The 15417-nt window shown below is 47.5% G+C and overlaps 5 protein-coding genes across 5 annotated transcripts; all 5 read left to right on the forward strand.

The window, feature by feature from the left end:
- Positions 1–280: 280 nt before the first annotated feature.
- F4813DRAFT_396912 (uncharacterized protein) lies at positions 281–2484 on the forward strand (the record flags this gene model as incomplete). The annotated part of the gene is made up of 5 exons (XM_049247878.1): positions 281–853; positions 1053–1128; positions 1182–1334; positions 1426–1629; positions 1698–2484. The coding sequence occupies 5 exons, from the start codon at positions 281–283 to the stop codon at positions 2180–2182; spliced, it is 1491 nt and encodes a 496-aa protein (XP_049104203.1). The 3' UTR covers positions 2183–2484.
- A 168-nt stretch (positions 2485–2652) lies between these two features.
- On the forward strand, positions 2653–4985 carry F4813DRAFT_343932 (FAD/NAD(P)-binding domain-containing protein). The gene is made up of 3 exons (XM_049241591.1): positions 2653–2816; positions 2872–3019; positions 3076–4985. The coding sequence occupies exons 1-3, from the start codon at positions 2746–2748 to the stop codon at positions 4615–4617; spliced, it is 1761 nt and encodes a 586-aa protein (XP_049104204.1). The 5' UTR covers positions 2653–2745; the 3' UTR covers positions 4618–4985.
- Positions 4986–6701, forward strand: F4813DRAFT_343935 (uncharacterized protein). Its single transcript, XM_049241592.1, has 4 exons — positions 4986–5909; positions 5979–6365; positions 6424–6574; positions 6679–6701. The coding sequence occupies exons 1-2, from the start codon at positions 5467–5469 to the stop codon at positions 6004–6006; spliced, it is 471 nt and encodes a 156-aa protein (XP_049104205.1). The 5' UTR covers positions 4986–5466; the 3' UTR covers positions 6007–6365; positions 6424–6574; positions 6679–6701.
- Positions 6702–8913: 2212 nt separating this feature from the next.
- F4813DRAFT_103155 (uncharacterized protein) lies at positions 8914–12245 on the forward strand. Its single transcript, XM_049238411.1, has 3 exons — positions 8914–8937; positions 9253–10320; positions 10849–12245. Exons 2-3 carry the CDS (start codon positions 9337–9339, stop codon positions 12091–12093), a joined length of 2229 nt encoding a protein of 742 aa, XP_049104206.1. The 5' UTR covers positions 8914–8937; positions 9253–9336; the 3' UTR covers positions 12094–12245.
- Positions 12246–13276: 1031 nt separating this feature from the next.
- F4813DRAFT_343951 (uncharacterized protein) lies at positions 13277–15140 on the forward strand. The gene is made up of 2 exons (XM_049241593.1): positions 13277–14229; positions 14462–15140. The coding sequence occupies exons 1-2, from the start codon at positions 13971–13973 to the stop codon at positions 14707–14709; spliced, it is 507 nt and encodes a 168-aa protein (XP_049104207.1). The 5' UTR covers positions 13277–13970; the 3' UTR covers positions 14710–15140.
- Positions 15141–15417: the final 277 nt, after the last annotated feature.

Genomic DNA, 15417 nt, shown 5'->3' on the forward strand with positions numbered 1-15417 from the left:
CCACTACTACTCAGCCGCTAATATGCGATACCGTATTGAGGAATGCTAGATATCTCAGCTTGAAAGGCAATCCTCGCAGGGCTATTTCCAGTTCTCTATCTTATAATCACTGGACAAGGCGCTCGCAGCCTCTTCCGACCTATCTGGCCTATCTGATTGGTTTGATTGTACTAACTGTTAATTTTGCGATTTGTCGTATAGAACGTGGACAATTCTAACTTCAAATACTAATTCATCAAGGAGTATCTACAATATCCCACAGCCTCGTCATCTCTAAAAAATGACCATACCAAACCTTCAAACACAATATCTAGCAGTAGATTTCATAAAAAATCGGTTAGATGAGTTTCATCCGGGTTTTGCGATACCGGTATCACGATACGATTCCCAACTTGGTGTATTCATGGTCACCACCACGCAGCTCGAACAGTATCCATCACCGAACCTCGAGGCGTTGCAGGGCCCGAATAACCCTAAACTAGAGGACCCAGTCGACGTAGCCGAAGAACTCCAGTCAAGACCTCTAGCAAAGCCTGCTGAAGCAAAGAAATTCCGGGATGCCATTTTTCCCCTGGCGATGGCGAAGCTCGGGAATGAATCCCCAGAAGAACCAAAAAATCGTATCAGGACTGGGTATAGCATTCGCGGCAAGAATGGTTGGAAAGATGTATACGGCCAGCTTGAACGTGCTAGGGCAGTATATACATCAAACAAAGGAATCAAGGGCTTCACCAGGAAGATATATCGGGGGTTTGCTGAAAGGGTAACCCAGCCCACCTTAGGGGTGATCAAATTGATCCCCGATAATGATTATATTACCCCTGTCCTTGGAGCTATTCAAGTCTTACTAGAGGTATGCATACCTGGATACTCTATCTATAGGTTATACTGAAGTTTACAGCCTCTTTATTCATTTTCTAACTGGGTTTATAATCAGCTAAGTTCGCGGCGGAAACGCGAAAAGAAATCCTCAGTGTGTTTGATGATCTTGACCTCATGTTCTCTTAAGTAGACTTTTCATCGAAACTTTCCCACGAGACGAAAATATTCAGAACGCATCGGTAGATTTAGTGGTAGCCGTATTAGCTGCCGTGGAATCTGTTATTGGCTTCTTTATCCAACATTTGAGTATGTATTTAGATGGTCTCCGTTAAGTTGGAATAGTCTAATGAGTTCGATAGGGACCCTAGCTGCCACCTTCAATGGGAAGGAATATCAAAGTCACGTAAGGGATCATCTTGAGCGTGTGAAGTCCGCTAGCGCAAATCTCATCCGCCAAGCCTCGAACTCCAAAACATATAACGATCGCCAGCTGATGCAGGAGATACTAGCACGTGAGTACCCGGCATATTAGTCTATTCAACCATATTATAGTAGGTTAGATGTTTCTAGCTAACACGTTGCACTTCTTATATTCGCATATAGGAACGCTAAAGTGGAAAGAATCCTTTGATACGATTAAGGCTTCTCAGCAGCATATGCTCCAAGGCCAAACTCATATAAGATATGGCCAAAATCAGCTACAATATAACCAAGTTCTACTCAAGAAGGAGTTTCACCAAACACGAAACTTGTTCTGTGATTTTCTCGAAAATGGCCTACCTGAATTATTGAGTAATATTTCTTACGGTACTTTATCCATTCTCTTAAATGCTTTTTCCCCCTTGAAGACAGTTGCTTAAATCTAGACGTTATAGAAGCCGAGCGACGCGCGTATGAACGACTGGATAATATCATCGCATTACGACCTGTATCACCATCACCTTTCCTTCCCTTAATGAATAATATTCCTGTCACGCGTCAATACGTCCTCGACCTCTTGGATATTCCAGACCTGTCCCCTAATGATCTTGAGTATATTAATGGTAAAAGACAACTTTGGGTGTCTTCTGAAGAACTCGCCCGCGCCGAGAGTCTTGTTCAGCGGAGACAGGTCAAAGAATGGCTTGTAGCACCAGAGTCGTCTCAGCTTCTCATTCATGGAGGATGTGGAGACGTTCTGTACGTCTCTGGACTCTTGCTGTTTTGCACATCTGTTGTCGAGTCGCTCATTGGAAGAGCCTCTAACTTCAGCTGCCTATATTTCTTTTGCGGCCTTCACTTGGATGACCTGAACAATAAACACACAGGGGGGACTCGCAATGCTCAAAACTTTCATATGTCAACTTCTCTGTCAGTATGATATCGATACGAAATTGCTGGCGAGTTTCATGAATGAAGATCGCATCAAACATGACGACATCCTTGAACTGAGTAAGTTGTTAAGGTGGCTAGTCACCCAATTGCCTTTTAAAGACAGAGGCCTTATCCTTCATTTACAGTCCGGACTTTCTTCTCAGTCTACGCCTAGCAGCTACAGACTCGATAGGCAACTTAGGGAAGAAGCAAATAATGTTATGAACGAGGAAAATAAGGCTTTCTTTTAACTCTATCATGAAGTGCCTTGGACAATTGAGCTAAATACAATTATAATTTAATGCGCAGCAACTTGTCTTGTTCCTTTTACTCTCAAGATTCGAATAAACAACGAATCAATGGCAGTTGGTCTTTGCTAGTGGCTGAATTGTTTGCTACTAGTCGGTAGCGTGTATTGCTCCCTAGAAAATGCATGACGTCGTGATCTGACGTGTATTCATCATCGAGTTCAAAGGCACTAACCTCAGTGCTTCAGCTATTAATACATCATGCTAAATAGGAATAATCAGAGGCACATTTAATTTGGGTATTAAACGAAGCCAAAACATTATGGCTCAGAATATGAATACGACCTCGGATGGGCGTAAGCGAGTTCTAGTCGTCGGTGCTGGCGCTGCTGGGTATGTGTTATTCAAATTTTCATACTATTTCATTGATCTAATGCACAGATACCAGAATGTCCACAGCATACCACCTATCGCAACATCCTGATAAATTCCATGTTACCCTGATAGACGCTGTCGATTATTGTGGTGGCCAAGCATTCTCTATTCCACTGGACAAGGAACGTCACGGGGCGTCATGGTGTAATCAAGGTGTTCAAGTATGAATTGTTAAGTCTATTTAAGCAGTTGTGGTTATTAACATAAGATAATACAGGGCGGCTCTTATATTTTTCACCACACGGTGACGATGTTCCATCGGCAGGGCTTCCATGCCGATCCCGTGAATCTCCAGGTCTCATTCGGCAAAAATGAAACTTTTTGGACTAATGTATTTCCAACACGCCTGCTAGCCCACCACGAGAAGGAAGTGAGGTGGTTACCAATAGTGTTAAAACTAATACGTTGGCTCGAGGTTTTCTTTGCCTTACTTCCTCTGAAGCTTGTCCTTAAGCTGTTTAGGTTCTCTAAGGAATTCACCAACATAATTGCTTTGCCCATGACTGCCTTATTTCTAGGAACGGGGAATGCCACCCCAGAAGTTCCTACCATTATGTTCGAGAGACTCTTTACGTCGCCAACGTACGGAATGTGGTATGCTCCTGATAAAAACACCTTTGTCAATAACAAACCCCCGATGATTGTCTTCCCTAACTTCTCGGAATTTTACGGAACTTGGATGAAGGATCTAATCGCGCGTGGCGTAGTCGTTCGCTTGTCTACAGAGCTCACTAAGATCGCCCAGAGGAATAATCGCGGGGTCATTGTCGAACTTAAAGCACGGACGCCTGTGCCCGGCAGGGATAACCCCACTGGAGACGATCCGGACGCTCTAGTTACCGAGGAGGTATACGACGAGATTGTTATGTGTTGCCTTGCTGACACGGCGAAGAAAGTCTTGGGTCGAACAGCGACCTGGAGAGAGAAAAAGGTACTAGGGTCAGCCAAATTCAGCGATGACATTACGATCACTCACAACGACTCGGATTACATGAAGAAGCACTATGAAAACTTCTACCGAGAAGACCTAGCTGTTGATAAGGTGAACGGTGTGGGGCAAACGTCGCGTCTTGATTTTGCGGTGAACAACTTCAGACCGATGTATTATATCAAGATGTACTCGGAGGATCAGTCGAAACTTGAGATGTGCTTCGATACGACGAACTACCAGGGCCAGTTCCCGGATAAAGTTCCCTTTGAGCAGCATGTGTTCCAGACCATCTATCTCAACAAAGACCGCGATAAGAATCTATGGACAGACCATGAGATCAGAAAGGAAAAGATCATTCGAAAAGACTGGTGGCATCAACTTTGCCACAGCTATACACACTATCTCTTCGTCGTACCGTGGATGATGTTTCTTCAAGCGAAGAACCATACCCGCTATGCAGCAGCATGGACTCTGGTCAACGCCCATGAAACTGCTGTCATGTCTGGAATCGCTGCCGCGATAGACCTCGGAGCGGAATATCCCGAGGATCTTGAACACGACAAGTTTGCGTTTCTCTGTTTTCGGCTCTATTACCTTCTTGCGTATGGTAAGTGGTATAAGCGCAGATACACTAGTAAGCAAGGAGGAGAGCCCACGACGCAGGCGGCCAGAGAAGGCAAGAGCTGGGCGACGGGGCCATACGGCGGTGTATACGAGGGCCCCGGAGTATCAAAAACGGAGCGGCAGACGTGGAAAGAGGGGCTCAGGAATGGCACCAGCACTAAGAACTTGGCCGATGGGAACGCATCCGGGAGGAGCCAGCCCTGAGCACGACCGTTCCAAGACAGGTTCTAGAACGAATTCGGGACGGAGTGTATGTATACCCGATGGCTATGAATCGGAAATCTGCCAATTCATCTTTTCCAAGTTCCAAGATCCGAGTTCAACTATGGTTCCAACTGCACTACGAGATACTACCCTTCTTAACTGTCACAGGGGCACGAGCCACACTTGTGCGGTGGCCTGCTGTAGTCTGCGGTGGCTAGACTATCTACCTATCTTTCCACTTTGTTGGTTTCTTTCGACGTATAATATGCGTTGAGCCTCAATATTATATAAGTGAACCACGATTAGAGGCAGTCTAGTTAGCAATTCACGGTCTACGCGGCCTACATAATTTATGGGGATATAGTTCCAAAATTCATATCATAAATTCGTATTATTCTCGAAAGGGGACTCGTGACTCACAGCCACAGGTGCAGTAGTATATTGAATTTTATGTGGTTTATACATAGTTTATACCTACCCCCTATTAGTACAATGAATACTAAGAAGCGAGTAAGCGAATAAGCGAATAAGCTATATCTGGGCTATAGCATCTTGTCAGCAGCAGTCAGCGAAGATGCTGTGTGGGGCCAGATGTCTGAATATGAATTGGCAAGTGTTAGCAGAGCCTCGACTAAGCCTATATCCTACTTATCCTCTAACCTATCCTATCTCGCGATGCTACGGGCTGTTAGTGTGTAGTATACATATGAGAATCTCCGCTAAATTAAGGCTCGTCTGACTCATCATCGACTCACAACGAACGAGTAAAATAATAATTCTCGCAAGAAAAAAAAAACAAGAAAACATTCTTTTGGTTTTGAGATCCTTGGAACCATATATCGACCCAACATGGAGACTCGTCACATAATTCCTGCTACCATCGCACAGCAGCAACCACTCATATCTATAAGACCTATCTCAGCAAAAGACACTTACGCCTTACGACAGGCAGTGCTTTGGCCCAACAAGCCGTTGTCTTACGTGCAGCTACCCGACGACATCTTCGGTCAGCATTTCGGAGCATTCGTCTCCAATAGCAACAACAGCGACGCCAACAAGAATGGCGAAGACTGCTGCTGCAACAGCCGCGACAGTAAACAAAATCCCGAAGAACTATTAGTGAGCGTCGTCTCGCTGTTCGATGATGGTAGTGGCGCGGCACGGTTTCGCAAATTCGCCACCGCGCAGCTGTGGCAGGGCAAAGGCGTGGGGTCCGCCCTGTTGAGCTACACCATCGAGGCGGCCGCTAGAAAAGGTGCCACGAGTATCTGGTGCGACGCTCGACAGAGCGCCCTGGGTTTTTATCAGCGCTTCGGCATGAGCGGTGAGGGCGAGGTATTCTTCAAAGGCGAGGTGCCTTACCTTCGTATGTCGAGGGCTCTACCCTAAAAACCCTCATCTTCGGCTCCGGTCTGGCTTGCGTTTGGGTCGGCGCAGGGGTGCCATTAAAAGAAGAGGAGAAGTGGAAGCTCTATTGCCTCTTGGCGCAGAAGTGGAATTAGATGCTGCTTTGTAGGTCCGCGGTTCCAAGGTTCACCAGACCTATGGATAGCCAATAAATCCGGCTTGTAATGTCACTACGCGTCTATGATTGGGAAGGAGGATGCCGCCGCGGACAGCGCCGTCCGTACTGTGGTTGAAAATGGTATTATTCCCCGCGTTTTTCATCGGGGCACGGGCGCTATGCGGTATGCGCTTAGGGATGGAGACCTGTGGATAGACCTGTGGATGAAGATAATCCTAGTAAGGTAATGGATACCGGAAGCTCGATTGCCTTGATCACGCTAACGTTCCGTCGTTTGACAGGCGTTCGGGTTTCCAAAAGGAAGTGCTTGATCTCAAGCCTTGAACTATTAATGACGTATTTGTTCTTGGCCATTCGATTCTAGGCGCCCGCTTCATTGACAGGCAGACAGGCAGGCAGGCAAGGATAGCAGCATTAATCATTGATTCTAGTGTATGTACATATCGTCGTCCTCTTTCCCCAGCCTCCCTTGGAGCCCAAGGTGATACAACGCGTCCTTGGGGAAAAGGGGTACTTACTTACAGTATACCTTTAAGTATACATACGATATACAGCACACAACATACGACATACGTTAATTACATGAGTATGGATCACGTGCAGGAACGGATACATACTATCGACTATCGAAGTCCTTGAAAACCAGATTGTATTGGTTTAGGTTGGCATAGCGATGGTTAGTAGGTACATATCATGTAGGTACTACTGCGATGCAAGCTGATGTGTATACTGGGAACATGTGTATAGTAGAAACATACTAGGAATATATTGGGAATAGTAAGAATATACTGGGAATAGTAGGAATACTAGGAGCATTATGTAGGAGTTCGAGGAGTCAAACCTATACCGCAATCTACATAACTTATACCGAAATCTATACCGCACAGTGTGTAAGTGGAGGAATGGAGGAGTAGAGGAGTAGAGGAGAAGAGTACCTAGTGTAGAAGAGAGGATCCCCCCCTCCTTACTACGGCATAACAACGATTCAATAAGTCTGGTATGAACTGTACGATTTACAAAACTCCACTTACGCACGCACTGTTTTATGCAGTGTGCCGGCGCCACAACCTATGGGGAACAATGTTTATGAGAAACTCATTAAGAAGACCATTAAGAAAATCAAAATAATGAACGCGAGTAATGTACCCAGGTGACCGGATCTCAAGAAATTATGCTCGGTACAGAATACGCGATAAATGGTACACGATGATCGGACCCTTAGATCTTCGATGTGGTTGTCTATCGGTCTACCGGTCTATCGTATTTTCGTACACTCAGAGTCTTAGACATTCGAGGTTCGAGACCTGCTTCACTATGTAATCGGGGTTAGAAAACAACAAGACTTAGGATGCACACCTACGTATTTACGCATTTGCGAGACACGATTGTGTTACCTGTATAACCGTCGCTCCCGATCGAGAGAATCCTCCAGGATCCAATGAGAAGGATATTTTTATCGCTTCGTAATTATTACAGGAATACCTATCAAATGAAGCACCGTGCAGATTTCACAAAGTGACCCCGGTGTACTTTTCCCCAGTATATACACTACAGCCACTTATTGAAGATGGCGACTAATAGTAATAAGAGATGGGACTAATAGATGGAGACTACACTTACACTGGAGACGGCAACGCAACTCACGCAACTCGCGCAGCTCACTACACCAACAATAGGCATCTACCGGCGTCGTTAGTCGCCTAGCCGCCCAGGTTAATCTCTTAGTCGCTACTGTTAAAAGACGCCCACCGTACGAATCTATAAACTAACCTACCGGCCTACCGAAAAAGTAGAGATCCTAATCGGACTATCAGGGGCGATAGGCGGTCGATCCGTCCATTGTCCACTGGCGAGACCAAATCTAGACGCGTACATTAGGTACTTTGACAACTTTGACAACTTTGACAACGCAATTGACGACTCAGTAAGGGCCAGATGGGGCGTGGCCGACTGAAAATAAAACTCGAGACGGGTCTATATGGCTCAACCGACTCCGTCGACAGATGGTTGGAGGATGAGGATGCAGCAGTGTCCAATCCGATAGAATTCCCATATATCTTTCATACTATGTATATGCCAATGCTCTGCATTGTTCCGTAATTGTGTGAAGGAACATTAGACTGGCTCTCGCTTAATGCATAGCCGTCGGCCAGCCTCGCGTCAATATTCGCGTCGTCAACGGTGGGAAAACTGTATACAGTAGGGCAGGAGAAACCTAAAGACGTCATTAGGCCAACGAAAAATTCCGTACGATTTGTCTCGCACCTAGGGTGATAGAGATGGGGAGTGGTCAGTAATTTTATGAATTCTTGTGACTTGGCAAAATGTGGCAAATGATGGCCGAATAAAGGGGGTGGGGTAGTATTCAGAGGGTCATCTGGTTTTTAAACCAATCATCTTACACGGATGCATGAGTGCCCAACCTGATATGGGAGACATTGGGCATTTGAGCATCTGATCCAACGATTCCAACCTCCCCCCCCCCCCTCCGGACCCTTCACCAAGTTCACCAGGTACAACTTTGTATTCTACTGTGTACGCCCTTAGGCTACGGTGTCTACTTTCTATACTTTCTCTACTTTTCACTACGGGCACTGCTACGGGACCCCGTTGGCCCCCCGTTGGGCAACGTTCCGTATACCCATTGGGCGCCTCGCGGTGAGTCAGGTAGGACAGCAAATTCCCTTGCAGGTTGACCCGGGGAGGATATCCCTGTAAAGCACGCGGTTGTACAGACATGCCAGCTGCAACTAGTCTTTGGTCATCCTCACACCAATTCAGGTTATTGTATGTAGGTATGTCTGTATGTAGTCCCATTCTCGCATACACCCACCGTAGAAAATCCAGTTTATTATTCAAGTACCCGTCAGCCTTCCCTTTAGGTCTCTTGATCCTAACTTAGGAAAGTTGACAAAAACCCTCCCGTGCTACGTCTTCATCCGTTTGCCTCACCTTGTCCCTTGTCTCGTAATTCCTAGACAACAAAAGCCTGAGCAAGCCCACCGAAATGAGCCAGCACCTCACCACTTTAATTCCAATTCAAGAGACTACACTAGCCGAACTAACCTGGGCACACTTGATAAGAAGTCTAACTTACCAATTCCACCCAGAATACGACATACTGAAAGGAGAAGAGAGATAAGAAGAACAAGAAGAATAAGAAGAAAATAAGAAGAAGAGGAAGAAGCTTTAAGATGGACGTGCGAACAAGCCGACCCGTGGAGCGGGCATTCGCCATGCCCGGCGGATTCCCAACCCCAGCCCCAGCAATCGCCGAACGGCCCCGGTCAAGATCACGGCCGGCCGCATCCGAAGCAGAGACAACCCATAGCCGGGCAGTCACAACAACAACATCACAAACAGGCCCTCTAAGAGGTATCCTAAAGAACCCAACACCACCCGCGCGACCGCAAGATCCCCTTGCTGCACGCTTTTACAGAGTCTCGAAGCCAGAGCAACCAATGTACATGCCTGCGGGACCCCCATCACCAACATACCACTCGGACAGTGACAGATATACATCCTACGAGACTGACTCCCAATCGGCATCGTCAGAGCTCTCTGTCAACACACAAGCTACTAGCGTCATATCAGATTCTAGTGTTCCCCCTAAGCCCTCAAAACCCTCGACCCAAGTCAAACATGTACGCCATGTACCATCAGCAGCTTCAGCCAGGACGCGGACGCGAACGCGATCTAGGGCGCCTTCGGAGGTGTCTAAGCCTCCCGTCCCGGAGAAGAAGAGGACGGTGCACATTCAATTCGTTCCACCAAAGCCCCAGCAGGCCCCTTCACAGTCTCAGGAACTTCAGCTTGCTCGGAAGCCAGAAAACGACCTCGCGTACAAGCTTGAGCAACTAGAGTCAGAAACTGATACCCTCCGACAAGAACGGAGTAGACTAAGCAGGGACCTGGATGACATATCTGTACAACTATCTACTAGGGGACAAGAGAACAAGGAAATCGTGCGCGTCCTGAATATCGAGCGCAACTCAAAGGAGCTTATCTTAAGAGACCTTGAGGAGCAACGGCAGATTTCTGACGAATTCCGTAGTAACTACCAACTACAGCAAGGCATGTTAATAGAGGCAGAGAGGGAACGAGACAGTCTCAAGCACATGCGTGACAGGTTTGAGCAGCAGGTCATCGAGCTCGAGCGGGAACTGGCAGTGCGAGATGCCGCCCAAAGAGAACAGGAAGACGCACTCAGGCGTGATATCGAAACCCTGGAGCATACAACAGCAAGCTTCGAGAGACAAATGGGCGCTCGCAATAAGGATATCAAGGATCTGAGCACCGAAGTCAAAGATTTGAACAACGAACTCAGGGAACTGGACTGCGAAGTCAAGGAGTTAACGTCAGAGAGAGACCAGGCTCGGGCGGATGCCTCTAGATTCTTATCTAAGATTAAATCTCTAGAGGCCAACAGCGGACCCGTCAGAGAGGAGAATGCAGCACTCGGCAAGGATAACCAGAAGCTATACCACCGAGTTGAGGATCTTCGAGACGAGAGAGCTGCCCTTGAAGAGAAGGTCAGGTGCTTTGAGCAAGATATTGAGTCTCTTAGGGTACATGTCGCATCTCTCGAGTCCGACAAGCAATCTCTCGAGAAAGACATCGAGTCGGTGAAGGTTAGTAGGGAAGATGCTGAGAAGCGACTTGAGACTGCACAGTCCGAGAAGAAAGAACTTCAGGACCAGCTCGACGCCGCCAAGACGGCCCGAGACGATCTTGAGAAGCAACTCGCAGCGACCAAGGATGATCTCGAGAAGCAGCTTGAGACGACCAAAGGCGACCTTGAGAAGCGGCTTGAGACGACCAGAGGCGACCTTGAGAGACAACTGGAAGCTACCAGGGATGATCTCGGAAAGCAATTGGAATTCTCCAAGCAGGAACTCGACAAGCAAGCTTTGGACTTCAAGACGATTATTGACGACAAACAGTCAAGAATTGACGGTCTGGTCACCGAGGTTGCCGGATCCAAGGAAGCTAACATCTCCCTTGCATCAGAGCGACTACGGCTTGACGCAGAACTGGTGAATGTTCGGGCTAACTTGGTCAACGTCGAGAACGACCTCAGCCTAGTGCGGGATCATAACAGGATTCTCGAGTCGGAGAAAGAACAGCTGATCATCCGTACCGCGGATCTCGGAAAGGTGTACGACGACCTCGAGAAGCTCCGCCGGGAACACGCAGGTTGCGAGGAACGCTCGAAGGGACTCGAGGAGCGGTCCAAGGGACTTGAGGCTGATGTCGAAAAGCACCAAGAAGCTGCCAAGGTGCTGCAAGAGGAGAAGGACAAGATCGCCGCTGTCGCTAAGAACCTAGAAGAGGGCTCAGGCCTTACCAAGCTTCACGAGGAGAAGGCCACTCTTGAAGTAAGCGTGAAGGAACTTGAAGGCAAGGTCTCCGTGCTCTCTCAGGAGAAGTCGCACCTGGAGGTCAAGACGAACGACCTCCAGACCGAAGCCAGCAAGATTCCCGCGCTAGCTCAAGAGAAGACCGACCTCGAGGCCCAGCTGGAGGCGAAATCTAAAGACCTCCAGGTCGAATCTGATAGGGTCATAGCTCTAACCCAGGAGAAGACGGACCTCGAAGGCAAGATCAAGGATCTCCAGGCCGAAGCGGATAAGGTACCCGCCCTGGTCGAGCAAGTGCATTCGTTGACTATGCGGCTCGATATGGCGAACATACAACTCTCTACAGCCACTGCGACACAGGCATCATCTACAGCCCAAATCATCGACCTACAATTACTCGTGAGCAAGCTACAAGACAAGCTACACGACAAAGACCGGTCCAAGGACCGATCCAAGTCGCGCAACAATAAGCGTCAGAGCCGCTCACCATCAAACAGCCTAATCTTCGTCCGCAACCCCTCGGACAAGGACGGCAACATACTCGTCATGTCGCGCGATACACTCAAGAAGAGAGACAAGTCGCCACTATAAATTTACAGGCTGCTGGTCACGCCAAGAGAGAAAGTGGAAATCCACTTAAATATTAATCGAGGTCCGGGATAGAGAAAAATCAATCAACATCAACATCAACACCAACACCAATACCATCATGACGAAAATAATACTACGACAATACGAGTCCAACGGGAAACGATAGAGCGGAGGGATATGAGAGAATTGAGAGATCTTCGACCAAGACTGAACGCTTACATGCTTACGAGCAGAACGATTCCGTCGCTGTCGCGGGTCTACAAGGGTATGGGTTATTAACTACGGGATACACAAAAAGCACGGATGGGCGGAGGGGCTCGAATATTTGAGTTTGTTGTGCTGTCAGCTGTATTATTTCCAACGCTGTCACCATCATCATCATCTTGTACGAGGGGGATTGAACAAGCCATAGATTGTTCAAACTGTCAAGCGGATTGTAGCCATATTCTACAGGCTACACCGCCATCATAGCGTTTACTTCTCTTCCCTTTGTTCACCATCATTTTCATTATCACTTGTTTTTCTACTTGTTAACTTGTTATTCTACATATCATCATCAAAGGGGGGCAGGGGGGGATCGGGAGGGGACAGCGAAAATGGAGCATGAGATGGGGTTACCGGAAAAGGAAACAAAGGGAGGACCTCATATCATGTTAATTCGCCCCCACGACTGTGTACTGCTAGTGTAAGGTTGTCGGACGTCAGTCATGTCTTGTTATTATCAGGTCATCATGTATCCGGTCTAGACAATGAGCACGAGCTCGAATGGGAACATGGAAGGGTTGCAATTAGAAACTCAGCAATCGTAATTTGTGGGATTTTATTAGTTAATTCAATTCAATATTTTTCAAATTGTCAGAAATTAAAAATCAAAAATATTCTGTAGCAATGGAAAGCAAACGAAGTTGTGATGTTTCAATTTATTGGTGCTTCGGTAAACTGCTTCGGTAAACAAAGTCTTTCTCCACGGTTCTAGAAGTAGACGACTGGGCTCTTGGGCGTGTTCCATTAGGGCCGTTTGGGGTACATGTAGGTATCTTTAAGTACCTAAATAGTCTTGAATTAAGCCAATCATAGTTCCTATCAACAACCAAATGCGGTAGTAGCCGTGTTAGCGTTTTCGTCACCTTGCCAGCTTGCCAGCAGACTGGGGTTAGCATTAACAATATTTTTTCTTTCATTCTTTTTTTCTCATTTGTAGCCCAATGTGCAAAGTTTGGGTAGCCAGATCTATGGAAACATGTAGGTAGGTAGTTAACCATCTTAGGTACCTGTTTGACATTGTCAAATAACTACCTAAAGTATTTGTTAAACTATGTCACTTTACATCAACAACCAAGATCGGAAAACCTCGACGCCAAAGTAACGTATCAAGTGCCGGGTGCCCTAACTTCGGATCGCACCGTAACTACCTCTCACCAATAGGAGGAATCTGACTCCTCGAGCCTGAATACATACATACCTAGGCAGTGAGTGGCAACTTCAGGGACTACGGCAGAGTCTCTTAATCAAAACCATACACTATAGGCCGCTTCCACGAGCCGGTCTTTATGGCAAAATTTACAGATCCAAGGCAGGCTAGACTTCCAGACCGCGAGGTCATCCCAATACATGGTAGGTCAGTTCGTATGATACGTAGATCGCAAACAGTCGCACCCGAAAATCTCCCCTATCTACATCATCTAGACCCTCCTCTCCGAGCCCGAACAGGCTCCCCAAGTACCACAAGGCCATAAATACCAAGATGAAACCCACGCCCGCGCTAAATGCGGTCGGGCAGCTACACTAGACCCAGTGATCGTCGTCAGCATTAGACAAGGCGGAGGTGGCAAAATTGCTAAATAGTCGAGTTGTACCACCACCACCAAGAAGACAAGATGCGGTTGTTCTTTCGCGCGATAGCGGCTACGCTGGCCGCCGCTGGAACAGCCGAGGCCCGGCTCTACCGCATCGGTATCCCGGACGCTATCAAACCGGGCGACCCGTTCAACGCCACCATCGAGCAGTTGGCAGGCATCCCGCTACAATACACCATGCTCTGGGGCATCGAGCGCTACGACGAGGAATGGTCGGTGGCGCCGCGCCCGGGAAGCTTGGGGCCTGTCCTGCTGGCCAACGGGATTGTAGATCTCCAGAGTAAGTAAATACATATTCTCTCTCTCTCGGCCTAACTCCAAGTACAGGGTAGCTACGGGAGTGAGCTGGCAAAAACACAAGCGGGCGAGCGAGCAAGGATATTTCCCCAGCCGACTGACTCCATAGCAAGGGGGACAAGCATGGAAAAGCTCAGTTGCAGCCTGGAAGAAACATACCTACCTGGCCAGGTCATACATACACTTACTCAGGTACCTCCGCTAAATGTCAACAGAAGCAGTAGGAGACGGCTCCGTGAGTGGTAACACGTCCATCGCCGGATTCGTCGTCCCAGCAGGCTACAAGCTTGGCCCTGCGGCCATCCAAGCCGTCATCTTCGAAATCGCGGGACCTCTGAACTCGCCCATCATCGAGACGTGGTGGTGGAGCGTCAACATTACCAACGCCAGCACGAGCGAGAGCTTGGTCTGGTCTAACTACGCGGACGACAACAGCCGCATCTGCCAGATTCCCTTCCAATAACGGGAGGGCACACGTACATACATACATACGCACATACATACATGCATACATGCGCGAGATGGAAATATAATTGGGGCACATAAGGGGTAAGACGGGTGACGAAGTGCTAGCCTGGGGTAATACGGGGAAGTCCAATCCCTGAGATCGATGTGCTGCCCGATGGAATTCTCCGGGGGTTACGTTTCACGCCGGGTCGTGCATGGTATATAGAGAACCCCACGGGCTTTTTAAGAGATATCATCTAATACAATAGTCACGGTTACTTCCAATAGGATGGATCTATTTCACTTGTGCTGCCAACGTATCAGGCTTAAAAGTTCATACCAAGTTTAACGCATGACGATGTAACATCTACCCTAGACGTTGACGGTTACGGTTACGGTTACGAAACTTAAATCAACTATTATCAGGCTTGATCATAAATGTCCATGAGGAAACCAAAAATGTATTTTTTTTTCTTGGATTTTTTCAGTGAAGTAAACCTGAAATGCTACAGGATCGGGCCAGTTATGCGAAGAGACATTGAGCTATAGCAACATTTTCCTTTCCCCCTAACTCCCTTAACCAACAGGAACTTTCGCCGAGCATGAAACTCGATACTGAATTAAGAAGAGAATGTCATCCGGGACGCCGCAGAGATGTTGAAGTTATCTGCCAAAACGTTAGCCTCTATCATCATAGAAGACGATGCATGCTAGTTAGTTTTCA

Source organism: Daldinia decipiens (genome assembly GCF_022478715.1).
Source record: "Daldinia decipiens strain CBS 113046 unplaced genomic scaffold F4813scaffold_2, whole genome shotgun sequence".
Lineage (NCBI taxonomy): Eukaryota > Fungi > Ascomycota > Sordariomycetes > Xylariales > Hypoxylaceae > Daldinia > Daldinia decipiens.